The sequence below is a fragment of the Pan troglodytes genome, chromosome 2 (assembly GCF_028858775.2).
Source record: "Pan troglodytes isolate AG18354 chromosome 2, NHGRI_mPanTro3-v2.0_pri, whole genome shotgun sequence".
NCBI classification, from domain to species: domain Eukaryota; kingdom Metazoa; phylum Chordata; class Mammalia; order Primates; family Hominidae; genus Pan; species Pan troglodytes.
The window spans coordinates 194,019,219-194,034,039 of NC_086015.1; the positions used below are offsets into that span (position 1 = coordinate 194,019,219).

A 14,821-nucleotide genomic window follows, 5' to 3' on the forward strand; every position below is an offset into this window, starting at 1 on the left:
ACACAGGTAAAATTATATACCCTGACCTTACAAGCAAGATGTAATATTTATCAAAAACTTATCACTGGATATATTAACGCTATACTTTTCTCCACATCTATGCTACAGGTGGGTTGTTAAATCCATTTGTCATTCTTTCTTTAAAAAAAGTCGTTTTCTTGAATTAAATCAAATAGATAATTTTTTCCATTAATTCATATTGTTCCTTTTCCTCAAATTTTTCAAACTTATAGTTTAGCATCACTGAAGTCTTAAATAATCTCATTTATTTAACATCACCTTCATAGCTAAACCTTAGCAACAATCTTTTTTTCCAGATACGAGTGAGATACAAGTATGATTTATTTTTCAGATGATCAGAGGACATTGGAAAATTTAACAAACTGATACTGGATTCTAATTTTTATGTGTGGCTAGTTAAGAGAGTAGTGTACCCAGAAGGCACTGGACTCTAAGCCACTTAACATTCGAAAGCCTTATTAATATGCCCTAGAGAAGGGAAAGAACCATCAAGCCCTAAATGCTGAAGTCATTAGTCTGGCCATAGACATCATACAAAGAGGAGCAAATACACAGGATTATGGTTACAAACCAGGAGAAGAAAATCTGCTATTAGGGAATGTTAAGCATGGTATAAAAATAGTTACCGCAATCACAAAAGAGTTTTTATTTCCCACTATAGCTTAAAATATTAACTGTGGTTTACCAGAGAGACATGGTGAAGCCATACAAGTAAAACATATACTCAGGTGAAAGAAATGTTTAATTTCTGAAACATGAACAAAATAATTTTCTATACATAATTTAAATGGATATTAAATATTTATAGACATGATTTCAAAAACGTGGTAATTGTCTTCCATAATCTCGTCCATGATATAAGCCAGGAAAACATCACATTTTATCCCAAATGTTCGGTAATATCTTTAAACTGGGCCAAAATTAAGTTTCATTTAAAAGCTATCAAAAGCTATGACATTTTACATGGTTTTGTATACCAAATGCATTGTGCTAAGCCTGGGTGTACCCTCATGGTACTTAACACATGATAAGGCACATAAAGAATGCAAAATAAATATTTGTTAACTGATACATTTCCTTTTACAGCTTGATTATTAGACTTTCAAAATTAGTTATATTACTTTCTCAATTCCTAGTGTCATAAAGTACAATAATTCGAATCCTTAAATCTCTTATTCTAAAAAGCGACAAATTTCACCAACCAGGGGCCCAGATACCAGAATGTAAAAGGCACAGTTATTTATTTTATTTTATTTTTTAGAAGATGGAATGTGTTCTACTTATTAAAGTACTCCAGAGAGTAATATTAATTACTATATTGGATTTTCTTCATAAATTATTTTTAAAAGTGGGTGGCAACAAAACTTTATAAAACAGACCTTTTGCTTACATCACCAAAATAAAGCAACAACCAAACAGAAACAACAATGAAAGGCATGTCTCTGTTACAAAGAATCCTAACCAACACAGTTGACCTACGAGATATTGATTGTGCAAGACGACTTATTGAGATGTGGAAAAGAGAAAAATGAGAACAGGTTTCAACATGAAAGATTTCATCATTAATTGAAGTTTGTCCAAAAAACATAGGTGCACATGCAGGATGTGCAAATTATTCTGGGAATGATAGGGGTCTTGAGAGATGGGAAAGAAGAAAATTAGCACAAGCACTGAAAATATATTGTTTCAAATTTAGAAATATGAAGTCCTTGATAGCAATATTTATATGCAATCTATCCGCATTTATTTAAAAATTAATATGTATCTATTTTTAGAGGCAAATTATTCTTACACAGTTACGCTGAGTTAACTGCAAAATGGGCTCTAGAAAAAGAGTACTGTGATCAGAGCAATGATTTCTAATGTTAACTTCAAATGACTTATGTTTTTGAATTTTATTAATTGTACATAAAGTTTACCCTACCTAATACTTGCAGTGCCTATCTAAAGACTTCTCTTTAGTTTCTTCGGTGACCTGAAACTGCCATGTTGGAGTAAATCTGATAGGACCCAGCCTCAATTCATAGAATATTAGTAATTATCTAGTCCAACTTCTGTATTCTACAGTTGGGAAACTGAACCTTCACAAAAGGGAAGTCGTTTTCGCAAAGTCATAGCAGATGAGTAGGTCTAAGTCTCATGATGGTGGCCACAGTGTCTAAATTGCTTGTATTTTATCACCATCACATAGCATAGTGCCTGGAACAAAGTAGGCATTAGGTATTCTACAGATATCTTGGGTGGACTGATCAATGAAAAAATGAATGTGCGAATGAATGAATGAATGAATGAGACAATGGCTGAGCTAGGTTAGTCTATTTTCAGCAATAGGAGTTTGTCAGCATCTGGGTAGTTGCAGATGATGACTAGTTTTGTTACCACAGTCCCTCAAAATGTTCTTCTTGGAGTCATGTTGGTTAAAGAAATGATGCTGGGTACATATAGAAGCTGATACATCATGAGGCATTTAAAAATAATTTAAATTCTTTGTAATTTTAAAGTTTATCTGTGATATTGATTATTAGTGGAGTTACAGTTGTTTTAAGAGGCTTTTTCAATGCCACTATGGGGCACTGAACTTTTTGAACTGCCATGAACATAATGCTACACACATCCACATTATGTCTTCAGGAGTAGTGGTGATGGGCAAAGACACTTGTTTCAACCCCACCCTCAGCTATTTGAACATGCAGTAGCAAGTACTTGAAGCAAAAATAGGGCTCATTCTAAAGGCAGTTTTCAGAAATGACAAAGGGAGAAAAGTAAAAGGGCTGTGAATATTTCAACTACTTAAAAGAGGAAAATCTGTTAAACTGGTTAAAATTGGAAAAATGTATCTAGGTCTTAAAGGAATATAGAAGTAAGTGGAAAATACCTTATCAAGTATAGGGCAAAGAGAGGACATCAATAGCAGGTATTGGTGTGTAAACAAGTCAAATTTAGGTGAAAGAAGCGCGGACATGTTTCATTATGGATTCTTGGAAGCCATTCCCTGCAGATTTAAGTGGGTAATTAAGAGTGACATTTAAAGTGGCAGGAGACAGTCTAAGCAACAGCTTCTGTGTTCCACATAGTCAAATTCAAGTGCAAGAGAGGTCTTTGTAAACAGAGTTCATGGCAGTGCTTTGTGATAAAAGAGGGGTCACTAAGACTGCTTAGGGACCCAGGTAAACTTCCAGCCTCCCTCCTCATCTCGACGCACAAAGGCTTGTCCCTGGTGGAAGGAATGAGTTTTCACATTACAATGAGGGCTCAGGGATGTGGAAAATGCCATCTCTGTCTTGTTGGGTGACACATTAGCAGTATAGTAAGGAAGAGTTTTCAGCCCCACTGGGGGATTTGAAAGTTGAGAAAGGATGTGGAAATCTTCTCCATGAGTGGCAGTGCTGTACAAGGGGGTTGTTCTGTCACCTCTATAGTCAATTGGCATATCCTCTCCGGGGATATTTTTATAATCAACTGCATCATCCGGAAACTGGGAAAATGTGCTGGCGACTCTTCTGGGATGAGATGCGAGGGCACTGTAGTTAGCTGATGAGGTGTCATCGATAGTGTCAAGGTCTTTTAACCCAAGTGTTTGAAGGACCCAGGGATCCACAGGGGGCCCAGCTTGTTCTTCACAGTTAGCAAATTCACTAGAGAGGTTTCTTTTGGCATTTTTGGGATGGGGAATCTCAGCAGGAGAGTATCTTTGCTCTTTGGATTTTCTCTTCCCCTTCCTGAATTTTCCATATGCTTTGGAGAACTCATCAGATGAGAGCAATTTCTAGGGAAGTGATATTTGGAAGTTATACTTTTTTCATATATTTACTAGTTAACTAAATTATTTCGGAAAAAATGCTTAAATTTCTCTTTACACACAAGTAAGATGGATTGGATTAGCTTGTTTGTAAAGTAAAATCTGTGATGACAAGTTACTGCCTAAAAACTCTAAACCATACTTTTTACTCAATTGTTTTAAATGTTGAAAGGACCAGATGATATTTTTAAGATTTCAGCACCGGCAAGTTATTATTATTATAACAATAATAGCACTATCATTTATTAAGTTACCATTTGTAAATAAACTATCATTTATTTATAAATAATACTTATATTTATTTACAAATATTTATAAATAATACTTATATTTATTTATAAATATTTATAAATAAATAAAAATATTTTTTATAAATATTTATAAATAAATAAAAATATTTTTTATAAATATTTATAAATACATAAAAATATTTATTTATATGTATTTATAAATATTTAGAAATATTTATATATATTTATAAATATTTATAAATATTTATATATATTTATAAATATTTAGAAATATTTATATATTTAGAAATATTTATATATTTATATTAATAAATATTTATAAATTTATATAAGTAAATATTCATAAATTTATATGAATAAATATTTATAAATAAATATAAATATTTATATTCATAAACAATATTATTTATACATAATATCTTTATCATTTATAAATGAGCTATCATGTACTACAATTTATAAATCACTGATTACATGTATTATCTCATTGGATATAGATGTTATTAAAATCTTCATTAATGAGGAAACTAAAGCACAGATATATTAATGACTTGCTGAGAATGATTTAGCTTGCACATAAACCTAAGCCACCCAAATCTACACAGATCCTCTGATTAAACACTATACAACACTGCTTCTTCTTATTTCATTAACTTTCAAAGCACTTCTGAGATATATTATTATATTACTCTAAATATTGGAAAATTATTAAAACTGACAGATAAAACTGCCTAGTTATTATCACTTAGTAATATAATAAGTGTCGTTTTATGGAATGGTGGCTGGAGTTAGGAGCCCAGGAAAATAGCCTGGGCTATTCGCTTAAAATATTCTCTTTTTAACAAAGGCAACTGAATTGTAAAGAAATCAAATCTAGTGTCTTCTATTCTCTGAACTGCTCTATTTAGTAAGAGTAGCAAGAAGCATCATCAATTTAGATCAAATAATTTCAAATAATGCAGCTTGTCTAGAAGTATGGAAAAGATTGATGATGAAAGCATTAATGATAACATAATGGCAACTAGATAATAAAAAATTGAAAGGCAAAGAATTGAGCATGAACAAAAAAAGACTATAGGCAAGTTATTTATCCTTGAGTTAGAAATAGCTCATTTTAAAAGTGGAGAAAAAATGTGAATTAAATGATAATGTAATTGTATATGCCTAATTGCCTAATGTAATTTGTAAACGCCAAATCAAGAGATTTGGGCTCAGGCACTATTCACAGCATTTTAGATCTAGCAGAATTTTTAAAAGATATTTTAGACCATCCATTACAGATGAAGTTAAGTGAGGATCTAAGTAAGAATGATTTGCCTAAAGTCAAACAGATCATTAAAAGAACTGAGTGTCTTTTAGATCTTCTTCCCATACCAGCATTCCATCCATCCAATTCTGCCTTTTGATTAACGCTGATTGTCTCAGCAACCCCCACCCTCGACTAGCATTTGATTTTTAAGCAACTTCTTTTGTAATATAAGACTGACATCTGCAATCTAGGTACTTCAGAGAAATGATAGATAAAAATTCTTGTGAAAGAGCCGTTATTTCCTTAAGAAAAACCATCCATCTTATAAATGCATATCAAGATACACTGTTTAATCAAGGAGTTTTACATAAATCATTTCCTTTCTCAAATCACTGCTTTGTTCTTATAAAGCAGATACATACATCATACATACCTTGGCCTTTTCTTCAAGACATTTAACCAAAGCAGAATTCAGGTATTGTCTGAGGTGATTATTCTCTTCGTGTAACCTGGCGAGTTCTTCTTCCTTCTGCACCAGGGTATCTTGCAGCTACAAAAAGCAGACAGTGGTGAAGGCTGCTCCACTATATTGACTTTGTAACCTTATAATAATGCCACTGCTCCTTAACTGCCTTAAACTTGATGATTGTTTGTTGTATGAACGCAAGCACAGGGAGCCCTCATCCTGAGAGGCCTAAATTAAACCAACATCCCCCTAATGCCTAGTTGTTCAGCTTTGTGCTCTGAATGTTCATTCATTGCAAAGCATTTGGAGAGATTATAATAGACTTTTAAAATTGTAACCACAAGCGAATCAGGTAGATATGAAGGAAAATGAGCTGCATGCAACTGTTTAAATATAGAAAATGATGTTTAGGAAGATGTTGCTGGACTCCTTCCTTGCACTTCTAAATAAATAAATAAAAAATAGAGGTGGGTCGGCTTTTTTCAGCCTCAAATGGACCTGTCTGTATGTCCACTAGGTTAAATTAAATATAGAAAATGATGTTTAGGAAGATTTTGCTGGACTCCTCCCTTGAATGTTTAAATAAATAAATAAATAAAAATAGAGGTGTGTTGGCTTCTTTCAGCCTCAGATTGATCTGTCTGTATGTCCACTAGATTAAATTATCCTTCAGGGGCAAAACTAACACAACATGTAAAAAGCAATCTTAGGAAAATATTTTATAATCATTATGTCTTCTCCAAGTATTAGCTATGCTTATGGTTTAAAAATACTGTCACACTCATTATATCATTCGATCTTTTCAAACGCCCTCTGAGATAGGCAGTACAAGGTTTACAATTCCATAAATGAGGACAAGGAAAAGGATTCAAGGTCATACGGCTAAAATGTGTAAAGTGAGAGCTTGACTGCAGGCCTTTCTAGAGTGTCTTGCTTGTTTTTCTTTTCTCTGACATTGATCATCTAACTTTGATCTCTCTGTGGACACACCAGTCACTTTGGTTCTAAACTGAGTCAGCATGAATTTCAAAAGGGAAAAGAAGCATGATATTAGCAGTGGGGAATGGACCACATAGAACATGACCAGTCTCAATGTTCTGACTTACACATACCTGCTTATTTCTGTACAGCTGAGAGGAAAGCTGAGCCTCTTCCCATGAGCACAAGTCCGGAAGAGGAAAATTTGAGTCACTGAATGATTCTGTGAAAATACAAATAGATAACTGAGAAAATAATCTTGTAGTTTCTGTGTAATAAAGAAACATCAAATCAAATCAGAAAGTTTAATAGGTTCAATTATTTTTCTTAAACAGCTATTGCTGCCATACGGGAAAACAAGACATTTAAAGTTTTTTAGAAAAGGCAAGCAAGCTGTGAGAGACAAATATTTATATGCTGTATGACATAGCAGTTAAAAAGGTAAATTTTTTTAAGCAGTAAGGGGTCACATTCTTGCCTAATATATGTATTCCTGCTGGATAAATTAATAAAGACTGTCCAGTCTTTGTCATTAATTTATGCAAATACTTATTGATCTCCCCCCAAACTCGGCATAACATTGTAATTCCATTACGTTTTTCTAGTTTTTATCTTATTTTCTAAGTTTTAGCACTTGATAATATACTGTTTGGCTCTATGATTAAATTCTAGTTTGTAATGCTACTAGTTTCTCTGCCTGTCTGCCTGCCTGTTTTAATCTAACGGACTGTATTTATTTTGAATTTTATGTGGTAGCACTTTCTACCTTAAAACAGTTTGGACCTTGCTTCTTTGAAGATCTTAATGCCAATCTCAAAACTGTGCCCAGACCTTATCTGTTTCAACTGTCCTAATCTGTATATTTTATAAATGTTTTTTCAAAGTGCCTTTTCCCCCCATATTTGACACTCAGCTCTATCTATCAATAAAAAACTATGGTTGGGCATACTAACCAGGTCTACTTTTACTTTCTTTTCTTCATCTAGTACAGTTTAGACTCTTGTCCTTCTCTGGTTATATTGTTGATACTGAAATATTTTTGATTAAAGTGAAATGATGAGTAAGGAGATAGGAATAAAATGGCATAAGTAGTTTGGGTTCACATTCTTGGGCATTTTGTTTTTACTGTTGCTTGTAGTGGAAAGCTAATGTTCAACAATGTCCTCCCTGACATTTAAGTGTGCTTTTAATATTTGGGGTTCCTTTGTTTGTGTCTTTTTAAAAAATAAAACAAATCATGTAGCAGAACCAACAGTATGGATATTTAATTCTGGGGTGTCTGAGAATTCTTTAAGAAACTTGAGTGTTTAACACAGACATTTCTTTAATATTTATAAATACTGCTCATATGCCACAGATCAAAATTAATATGTCATTTTACGTCAATGCTATACTTCTCTCCAAAGTTGAAGCTTTTTTTGTGTGTAAAAGGGAATCCTTTTTCAACTTCTAACACACTATCCATGGAACTTCCTCTATGAAATAAAAATTCAGTTAGTATTTCTTGCTTTTCTCTCAAACTCAGGGAAACTTTCCTGAATTCCAAAAGAAGTGTTCCAACTGGTATCCTCATTCCAAAGACATTCTGCTGGTGTGTTGTTTATAAATCTTTGATCCAGACTCACGCTCCCTCAGTGAGATAGGACTCTCCAAGAACTGTAAATTGTAGGGAGAAATACATGCTATCCAGTGGGCAAGGTAAAGAATCCCATTTTCACTATTTGGCAAGTGTAAAGCAGCAGGCTTTATGACTGTAAAAATCAGGAGTCCTTGGGTTTCCTTAAATTTTCCATATCATCCCTTATTCTAGAGTCCCAGCCCATGATGCTCCACAGCCACGGGTATGGAAAAGAGCTCCAGGTCTATCAGGGAAGCAGAAGAGCAGAACTTACCCTGTGCCTGTGGTGCTTGTTGGAGCTCTCTGTTGTCCAGGAGACCAGCAGCCCAGAAAGAGACCCAAGTCTCCGTGGAAACGTCAACACTAGATTCTGACGTTGTAGTGGAATACGGGCAATTATAGCTCTGGCCTCCTACAAAGTACTGGTCTTGGCAAGGCAGAATGGTGTTCTGTGAAATTCAGTATAGGGGGAGTGAGGGGTCCCAAAAGATGGGGTGATGGAGATTTAGAAGGGGGAAAGGGTGGGAGAAATACCGAAATTACATGCAGTGAAATATAAAAAAAAAAAAAACAGAAAAGGTGTTAAGTATAGATGCATATTAATTTTGGGGTGGTCAAATTATAATTACTAAAAGGGAATGAGTTTCTTGGTTTACCCAGAATTTCCCTTAGGCCCTCTGAGCAAAAGAGCAGACTAGCATTGAATGGGTGAAATCAGTACATATCCAGGAGGATTCTCTGTTGCAACGTCCAGCCCATCTAATAGTCTACCCAGATTTAAATAAAGGGAATTCTACTTAATGATTCAAAACCATAAGAACTATTTGGTTCTTTCTGCAAATACCTTAATTATATTTCTAAAACTCCTGAAGGACAAAGAACGCAGAATGCTAAAGCTGAAATGGATATGACATAATATGGACTAACCCCTTCATTTTTGTTTCTGAATCATACTTGCCTCATTCCTTCCTTTTTCTCCGTCTGACCTAACATACTGCTGGCTCATAGTCCATCAATCTATCTGTCTGTCTGTCTGTCTGTCTGCGTATCTATCTATCTATCTATCTATCTATCTATCATCTATCTATCTATCATCTATCTATCTCTGTCCCAGAGATAATTAAAACATTTTGCTCCCAACACTAAGCACAGGACCATAAAGCCGCTCCAAGTAAACGTATAATCAAAGCTGAAAGAAGTTCGTTAGCAAAGACAGCAAGCTCTAGTTCTGTCCATCACTAGGGCTCAAGTGCCCCTCCAAAGGTATCTTGCCATTAACTGGCATGTATTCTCCACTGTGTTCTGATCCAGTGAACACTCTCCTGCCTTCCACTTCTTGAACCTCAAACACACAGTCTTTCCACACGTCCAGGCAGGGGCAGGTATGCAGCCTTCCTGGGTTAATTTGTACCACACCAAATTTAAATTATTTGTCAATGTTTAATCAGGTAAAAGCCATTCATTTTAGCAGAGCCCAGCTTTGGAAAAACTCTTTTTGACTACTACAGGGCTTCTTTGGACATTAACATAAACAGAGAGAAAACAAATAAGAAAAAAGAGAAAAAAAAGTTAAGTCAATTCAATCGCACTTTGTGAATGTTCTCGGTAAATTAAGTTTTGAAAAATTCCAGTTCTGAAGCAAGTCCAGCTTGGGCAGAGCAGACCAAAGAAATTCAGCCAAAAGTTTCTCAAGTGCAATTTTCTTTTATTTTAAAAGCATGTTTGCAGACTCCTTCCCTGAGGTTTTTTATTTTTTATTTTATTTTTTGGAATCAGAGCTAAGCTATTATGCAATTGATACCTGAGAAGAAAACAAACTTGAAATATCCCTAGACAAGTTCATGTCCAAGTGTTTGCAAATATATGCATAATCTAGAGGAAGAGGTAGAATGAAAAGTGAGTGCAGGTGGAGGGGGAAGTTGGGGAGAAAGGAAAGTAGGAATAACAGAAAGAGAGAGAGAGAGGGCGAGAGAGAGAAAGGAGAGAAAGAAGAGGGAGTGAGGGAGAAAGAGAGAGAGAGAGAGAGAGAAAGCAGACAGAGGATACTAAAAGAGAGGGCAGCAGAGAGGATCTGTTTTAATTGGCGGGTAGCAGAGAAATCTTGCTCCCAAGGTGGAATAAATTCTAAATGCAAAGCTTATTAACTTTCAGAGACCCAAGTTTGCCAGCGGACTAGCTAACGCCAGTTCCTCACTTACCATCTTGCAGTGGCAGAAAGCGCTGCAGAAACTGAGCCCACTCAATTTTTCAGTAAAACCAGTGGGAGCTTTAAATGAGACTGAGGGGAGGAGCTAGGAGAGGCGAGTTCTAATCTGCGGGAGCTCCCGGTGACGCCCAGAGCTCCCGGCGAGCGCCGCTCTGTGATTTGGTGAGAGGCTGTCAAACCGGTGACGTGAGCCGGGAGTCACCCAGCAGAAGACAAAGTCACTCGCGCTCTGGGCGGCCACCGCGCCGGGACCAGGGACCTGCCGATCTGGCCACCGGCCGTGGGGCAAAGGCAGGACCTCCGGCCCTCTCGCTCCGGGTGCGCGGCGCTGCTTCACACCCGGCCCCAGTGCGGACTCGCCGCGGGCGGGGAGACGGGCGGGGAGACGGGCGGGGAGACGGGCGGCGACCCCGCAGCCGGGACCGAGGCGAGGGCCGGGCTCCCTCCCGCTCCACGCGCAGCGCGGGGCAGGGCCGAGCCGGGCCGGGCGGGAAGATGGTCCAGGTGCCTGGACGTGGGGTAAGAAAAGCCCAAACCGGCATCACAGGGGTCAAGGGACTCTTTAGGGAAGCCCGTCTAACTGGCCCCAGAGTTAGTATGCTTCCTGTGTATTTTTTTCTGGCTACGCGATAACAATATTAACTTGCTGTATGACGTTGTCAATTGACTTTTTTTTTTCTATTGGGTGTGTCTTACTTTCCCCTATTTCTGAAATGAGTGTTAAATATGGAGGTGATATATATCCATCCTGGAATGTAAGCTTCACTAGAATAGCAATTCCTGTTTATTTTGTTCCCTGCTGTCTCCAAAATACCAGGAACGCTTTCTCACATGTAATAAGTGCTCAACAAAGACTTGTAAAAAGAATTAATTGTTACAAATTTCGGGATCCAAGTATCTTTTTATATTGTACCTTTCTTCACATTGTAATAAAATAAATGATTATAATTAAGAAAACTTGGTGTATGTTAATATCTTTCAATGAAAGCATTTGATTTCCTGTCTTTTCTCTTACCTTTTATTCTCACAGTTCCTATTATGTTATATCTAGAGGAGAAAGGGGAGTAACACCATCTTTAAAACCACTTAGCCGCCACTAATAGCCAACTTTTATTTCAACTTACTAACGTAATAGATATAAAGCAATTTACATTAACCCTGGGAGGTAGGTACTCTTATTGTCTGGTATAACAGGTTGACTGATGAAGCACTAACATTAAGAAATTTCACCAATGATTATACAGTTAAGAAGTAGCAGACTTGGGATTTAAACCCAAGCTGGCTGAAGCATCCATGCTCCTAGTTCCATGTATGTGGTATCTGACCCACCTTGGCTTATGTCCACTGCACATTATAGACATTTATGTAATGGTTACTCTTATGGGTGGGTTGTGTTTCCCCAAATTCATATGTTGAACCCCTAACCCCAAAGTTACTGTATTTGGAGATAAGGCCTTTAAAGAGGTAATTAAGTCTAAATAAAGTCATATGTGAGACCCTAATCCAATAAAACTGGTGCCCTTATAAGGGACACCAGGGGTGGCACACACACAGTAAAGGCCATGTAGGGGCACAGTGAGAAGGCACCTGTCTCCAAGCCAAGAGCAGATGCCTCAGGGGAAGCCAACAACCCTGCCAACACCATGCTCTTGAAATTTCAGCCTCCAGAATTTTTTGGGGAAAAAAAAAATTCTGTTGTTCAATCTATCCTGTCTATGGTATTTTGTTACGGTAACCCTAGCAAACTAACACCAGACAGGGAGTAGGAATTGAGAAAACTTCTGAGCCTGTTCTGCACAGCTCTTTCTCTAAAATACTTTTGACTGTTATTTATTTTTCCTTGAACTATACTTATGACCCACAGCACTTAACAAGGTGACTAGCACACAGCAGATACGTATTAAGTGCTCTGTGTCCAAATTTAAGAAAAGAATAGATGATGAAGACGAAGAAGGTGCCAGACTTGTTGGGGCCCTTTCCTCCTGTTCCAATGCTGTTTATTTGCAAGCTTTCTTTTTTTTTTTTAGACGAAGTCTTGCTCTGTCCTCTCTCACCAGGCTGGAGTGCAGCGGCGCGATCTTGGCTCACTGCAACCTCTGCCTCCCAGGTTCAAGCGATTCTCCTATTTGTAAGCATTTTTAAGTGAACAGTACCAGGTTTGGGTGTCACTGCCTGGAAAATAGGTGAACTGGCTTATTCTACATGGACTCATTTCAGAGAGTGACATGAGTGGTCCCCTCTCCGTCCTTACTGCATATTGAGCAAGGATGCACTGGCAGTATCACCCTGACATCAGAAGAGGAAACCGATCAAAACCCATTTAAGTTGTAAGAATCAGTGATTTTGCTCAGGGCAAAGAACTCATGTTTGTAGTCCTCCCAACATAGAGTCTGTTTGGCAAAACCCCAGTTAGTTTTGTGATGAGCACCAGGAGCAGAAAAAGAAGGATCCATTTGTTTTACTTTTTTGGAAGCTGTCACAAATGAGACATGAGCCTCTGAGAGATATAATTTCTTGGGTCTGAAAATGATACAAAATGGGCAATTGAGCAAACACAGTATGAAAACAAAGACCATAGGCTTTCAAACCAAATATACCTGGATTCCAATTTCTTCTCTACTCTCTGAAATTGAATCACCTGGAATTATATTATCAAAGACTAAATCCTCAGTTAACTCATCTGGCAAATTAGGAAGGCAATACATACCCAAAAGGTTTATTAAAAAGCTGACCACTAATGCTTACAAAATTACTATTTTACTGTCTATGTATTCATGATGTTAGCTCTTCTTACTATTAGATATAGGGAATTCTGCCTTTGATCATATGCATGCTGCTGTGCTTTTTTTTTTTTTTGGTAAAAGTAACTATAAATGAAAGTTACATTTGTAAAATAAGGTGTTTTTTTCTTGAGGGCTAGACATATTTTTCAAGAGTCTTTGATGACCTTTAAACACACAAGTGTTTTACAAATCATTAACTACTTCAGCTTACTAGGAGTGGGAGTATAGATAGTGATTCAGAAACCCTGAAGTTAAACAGTGAAGAAGTATTAACAACTGAACATAAATCAGAAGATAAAGCTTCCTTAAAATCGTAACAGATAGAAAATATTTTAAATCCTTCAAATTTGATTTATGTACATCTTAAGTATAAGCCTTATTATTATTATTATTATTGGTTTGACAATTTTTTTTGAAAACTGCATCAAGTAAACAATAATGTAAAATCTTTTGGCAGTTTTGTTTTCATATGTATGCATGAAGTGCATGTTTCTTAGTGTGTAGATGTAACCCATATAGATGATTTTCTTCTGTGAACAAGAAGATCAGTTGAATACTGCCTTTTGTATTGTGTCTAAAGGGATGGTGTTAAGTGGTAGGTGACTAATAACAACCTAGTTGTTGAGTCATCGTACTGCCCCCGCCAGGGCAAAAATATATTTAAAAAGATAGGAGGTAATTTGACCTGCACACAAACCAAATCTGCAGACAGGAAAGGTAGAGTGTGATCAGAGGTAGACCTAGGAGACAAATAGATTGGCATATGGACTGTTCATGCATTTCACCCCCGGAGAACGCTTTATTTGATTACCCCATTAGTGGATTCTGTAACATATATAATAAAGAACAATTTTTAATTTCTCTTTACAAACATAGCTTTTTCTCATAGCTTCAATAGCTGACCCTCCAGGCAAAACACAAAAACAAACAAACAAAAAACCCACAGCATTTCTGTTTTCACTTGTAGGTGAAGAAAAATGTATCCTTAGAGAAAATTCAGTGCAGTAGATGGTTTTCATTGTAAGATTTAGCATTTGCATTGTTTAGAATATCTGGAGAACCATGACAGATTCAGTTTGTTGACCCATAGTTACTAAATGTACCCCACCAAAGTGATGTGCAGAAATCAATCATGTTGATATTGATAGAGACTTGTCTACTACCTACTACTACCTGCCAGTAACATAGCTTTCTGGTAGCCTTCATATATGTGCTTATTTATGCAGTGGTAAAAAACTGTTTCTACATGAACAAAAGGCATTGAAGAGCAAGTCAACTGTTAATTCTGGCACTAGAAAAAGTCAAGAAAACTATATTAGGCTATTGGCCAGGAAACAGAAAGAACTTAGGTAACCTAAAAAGTGAAATGTTCCATTTGGGCGTAATTCAGATGAGCTCTATATGGAAATGTGATGTGTGTATGTGGAGATTTATAATACTGTTTTATTGG

At 36.5% G+C, this 14,821-nt stretch overlaps 1 protein-coding gene across 1 annotated transcript; it reads right to left on the reverse strand.

Annotated features, from left to right (window-relative positions):
- Positions 1-3,068: 3,068 nt before the first annotated feature.
- GMNC (geminin coiled-coil domain containing) lies at positions 3,069-10,642 on the reverse strand. Its single transcript, XM_063807433.1, has 5 exons — positions 10,581-10,642; positions 8,657-8,831; positions 6,899-6,987; positions 5,754-5,870; positions 3,069-3,787 (listed from the first exon to the last, which is right to left on the reverse strand). The coding sequence occupies exons 1-5, from the start codon at positions 10,581-10,583 to the stop codon at positions 3,167-3,169; spliced, it is 1,005 nt and encodes a 334-aa protein (XP_063663503.1). The 5' UTR covers positions 10,584-10,642; the 3' UTR covers positions 3,069-3,166.
- Positions 10,643-14,821: the final 4,179 nt, after the last annotated feature.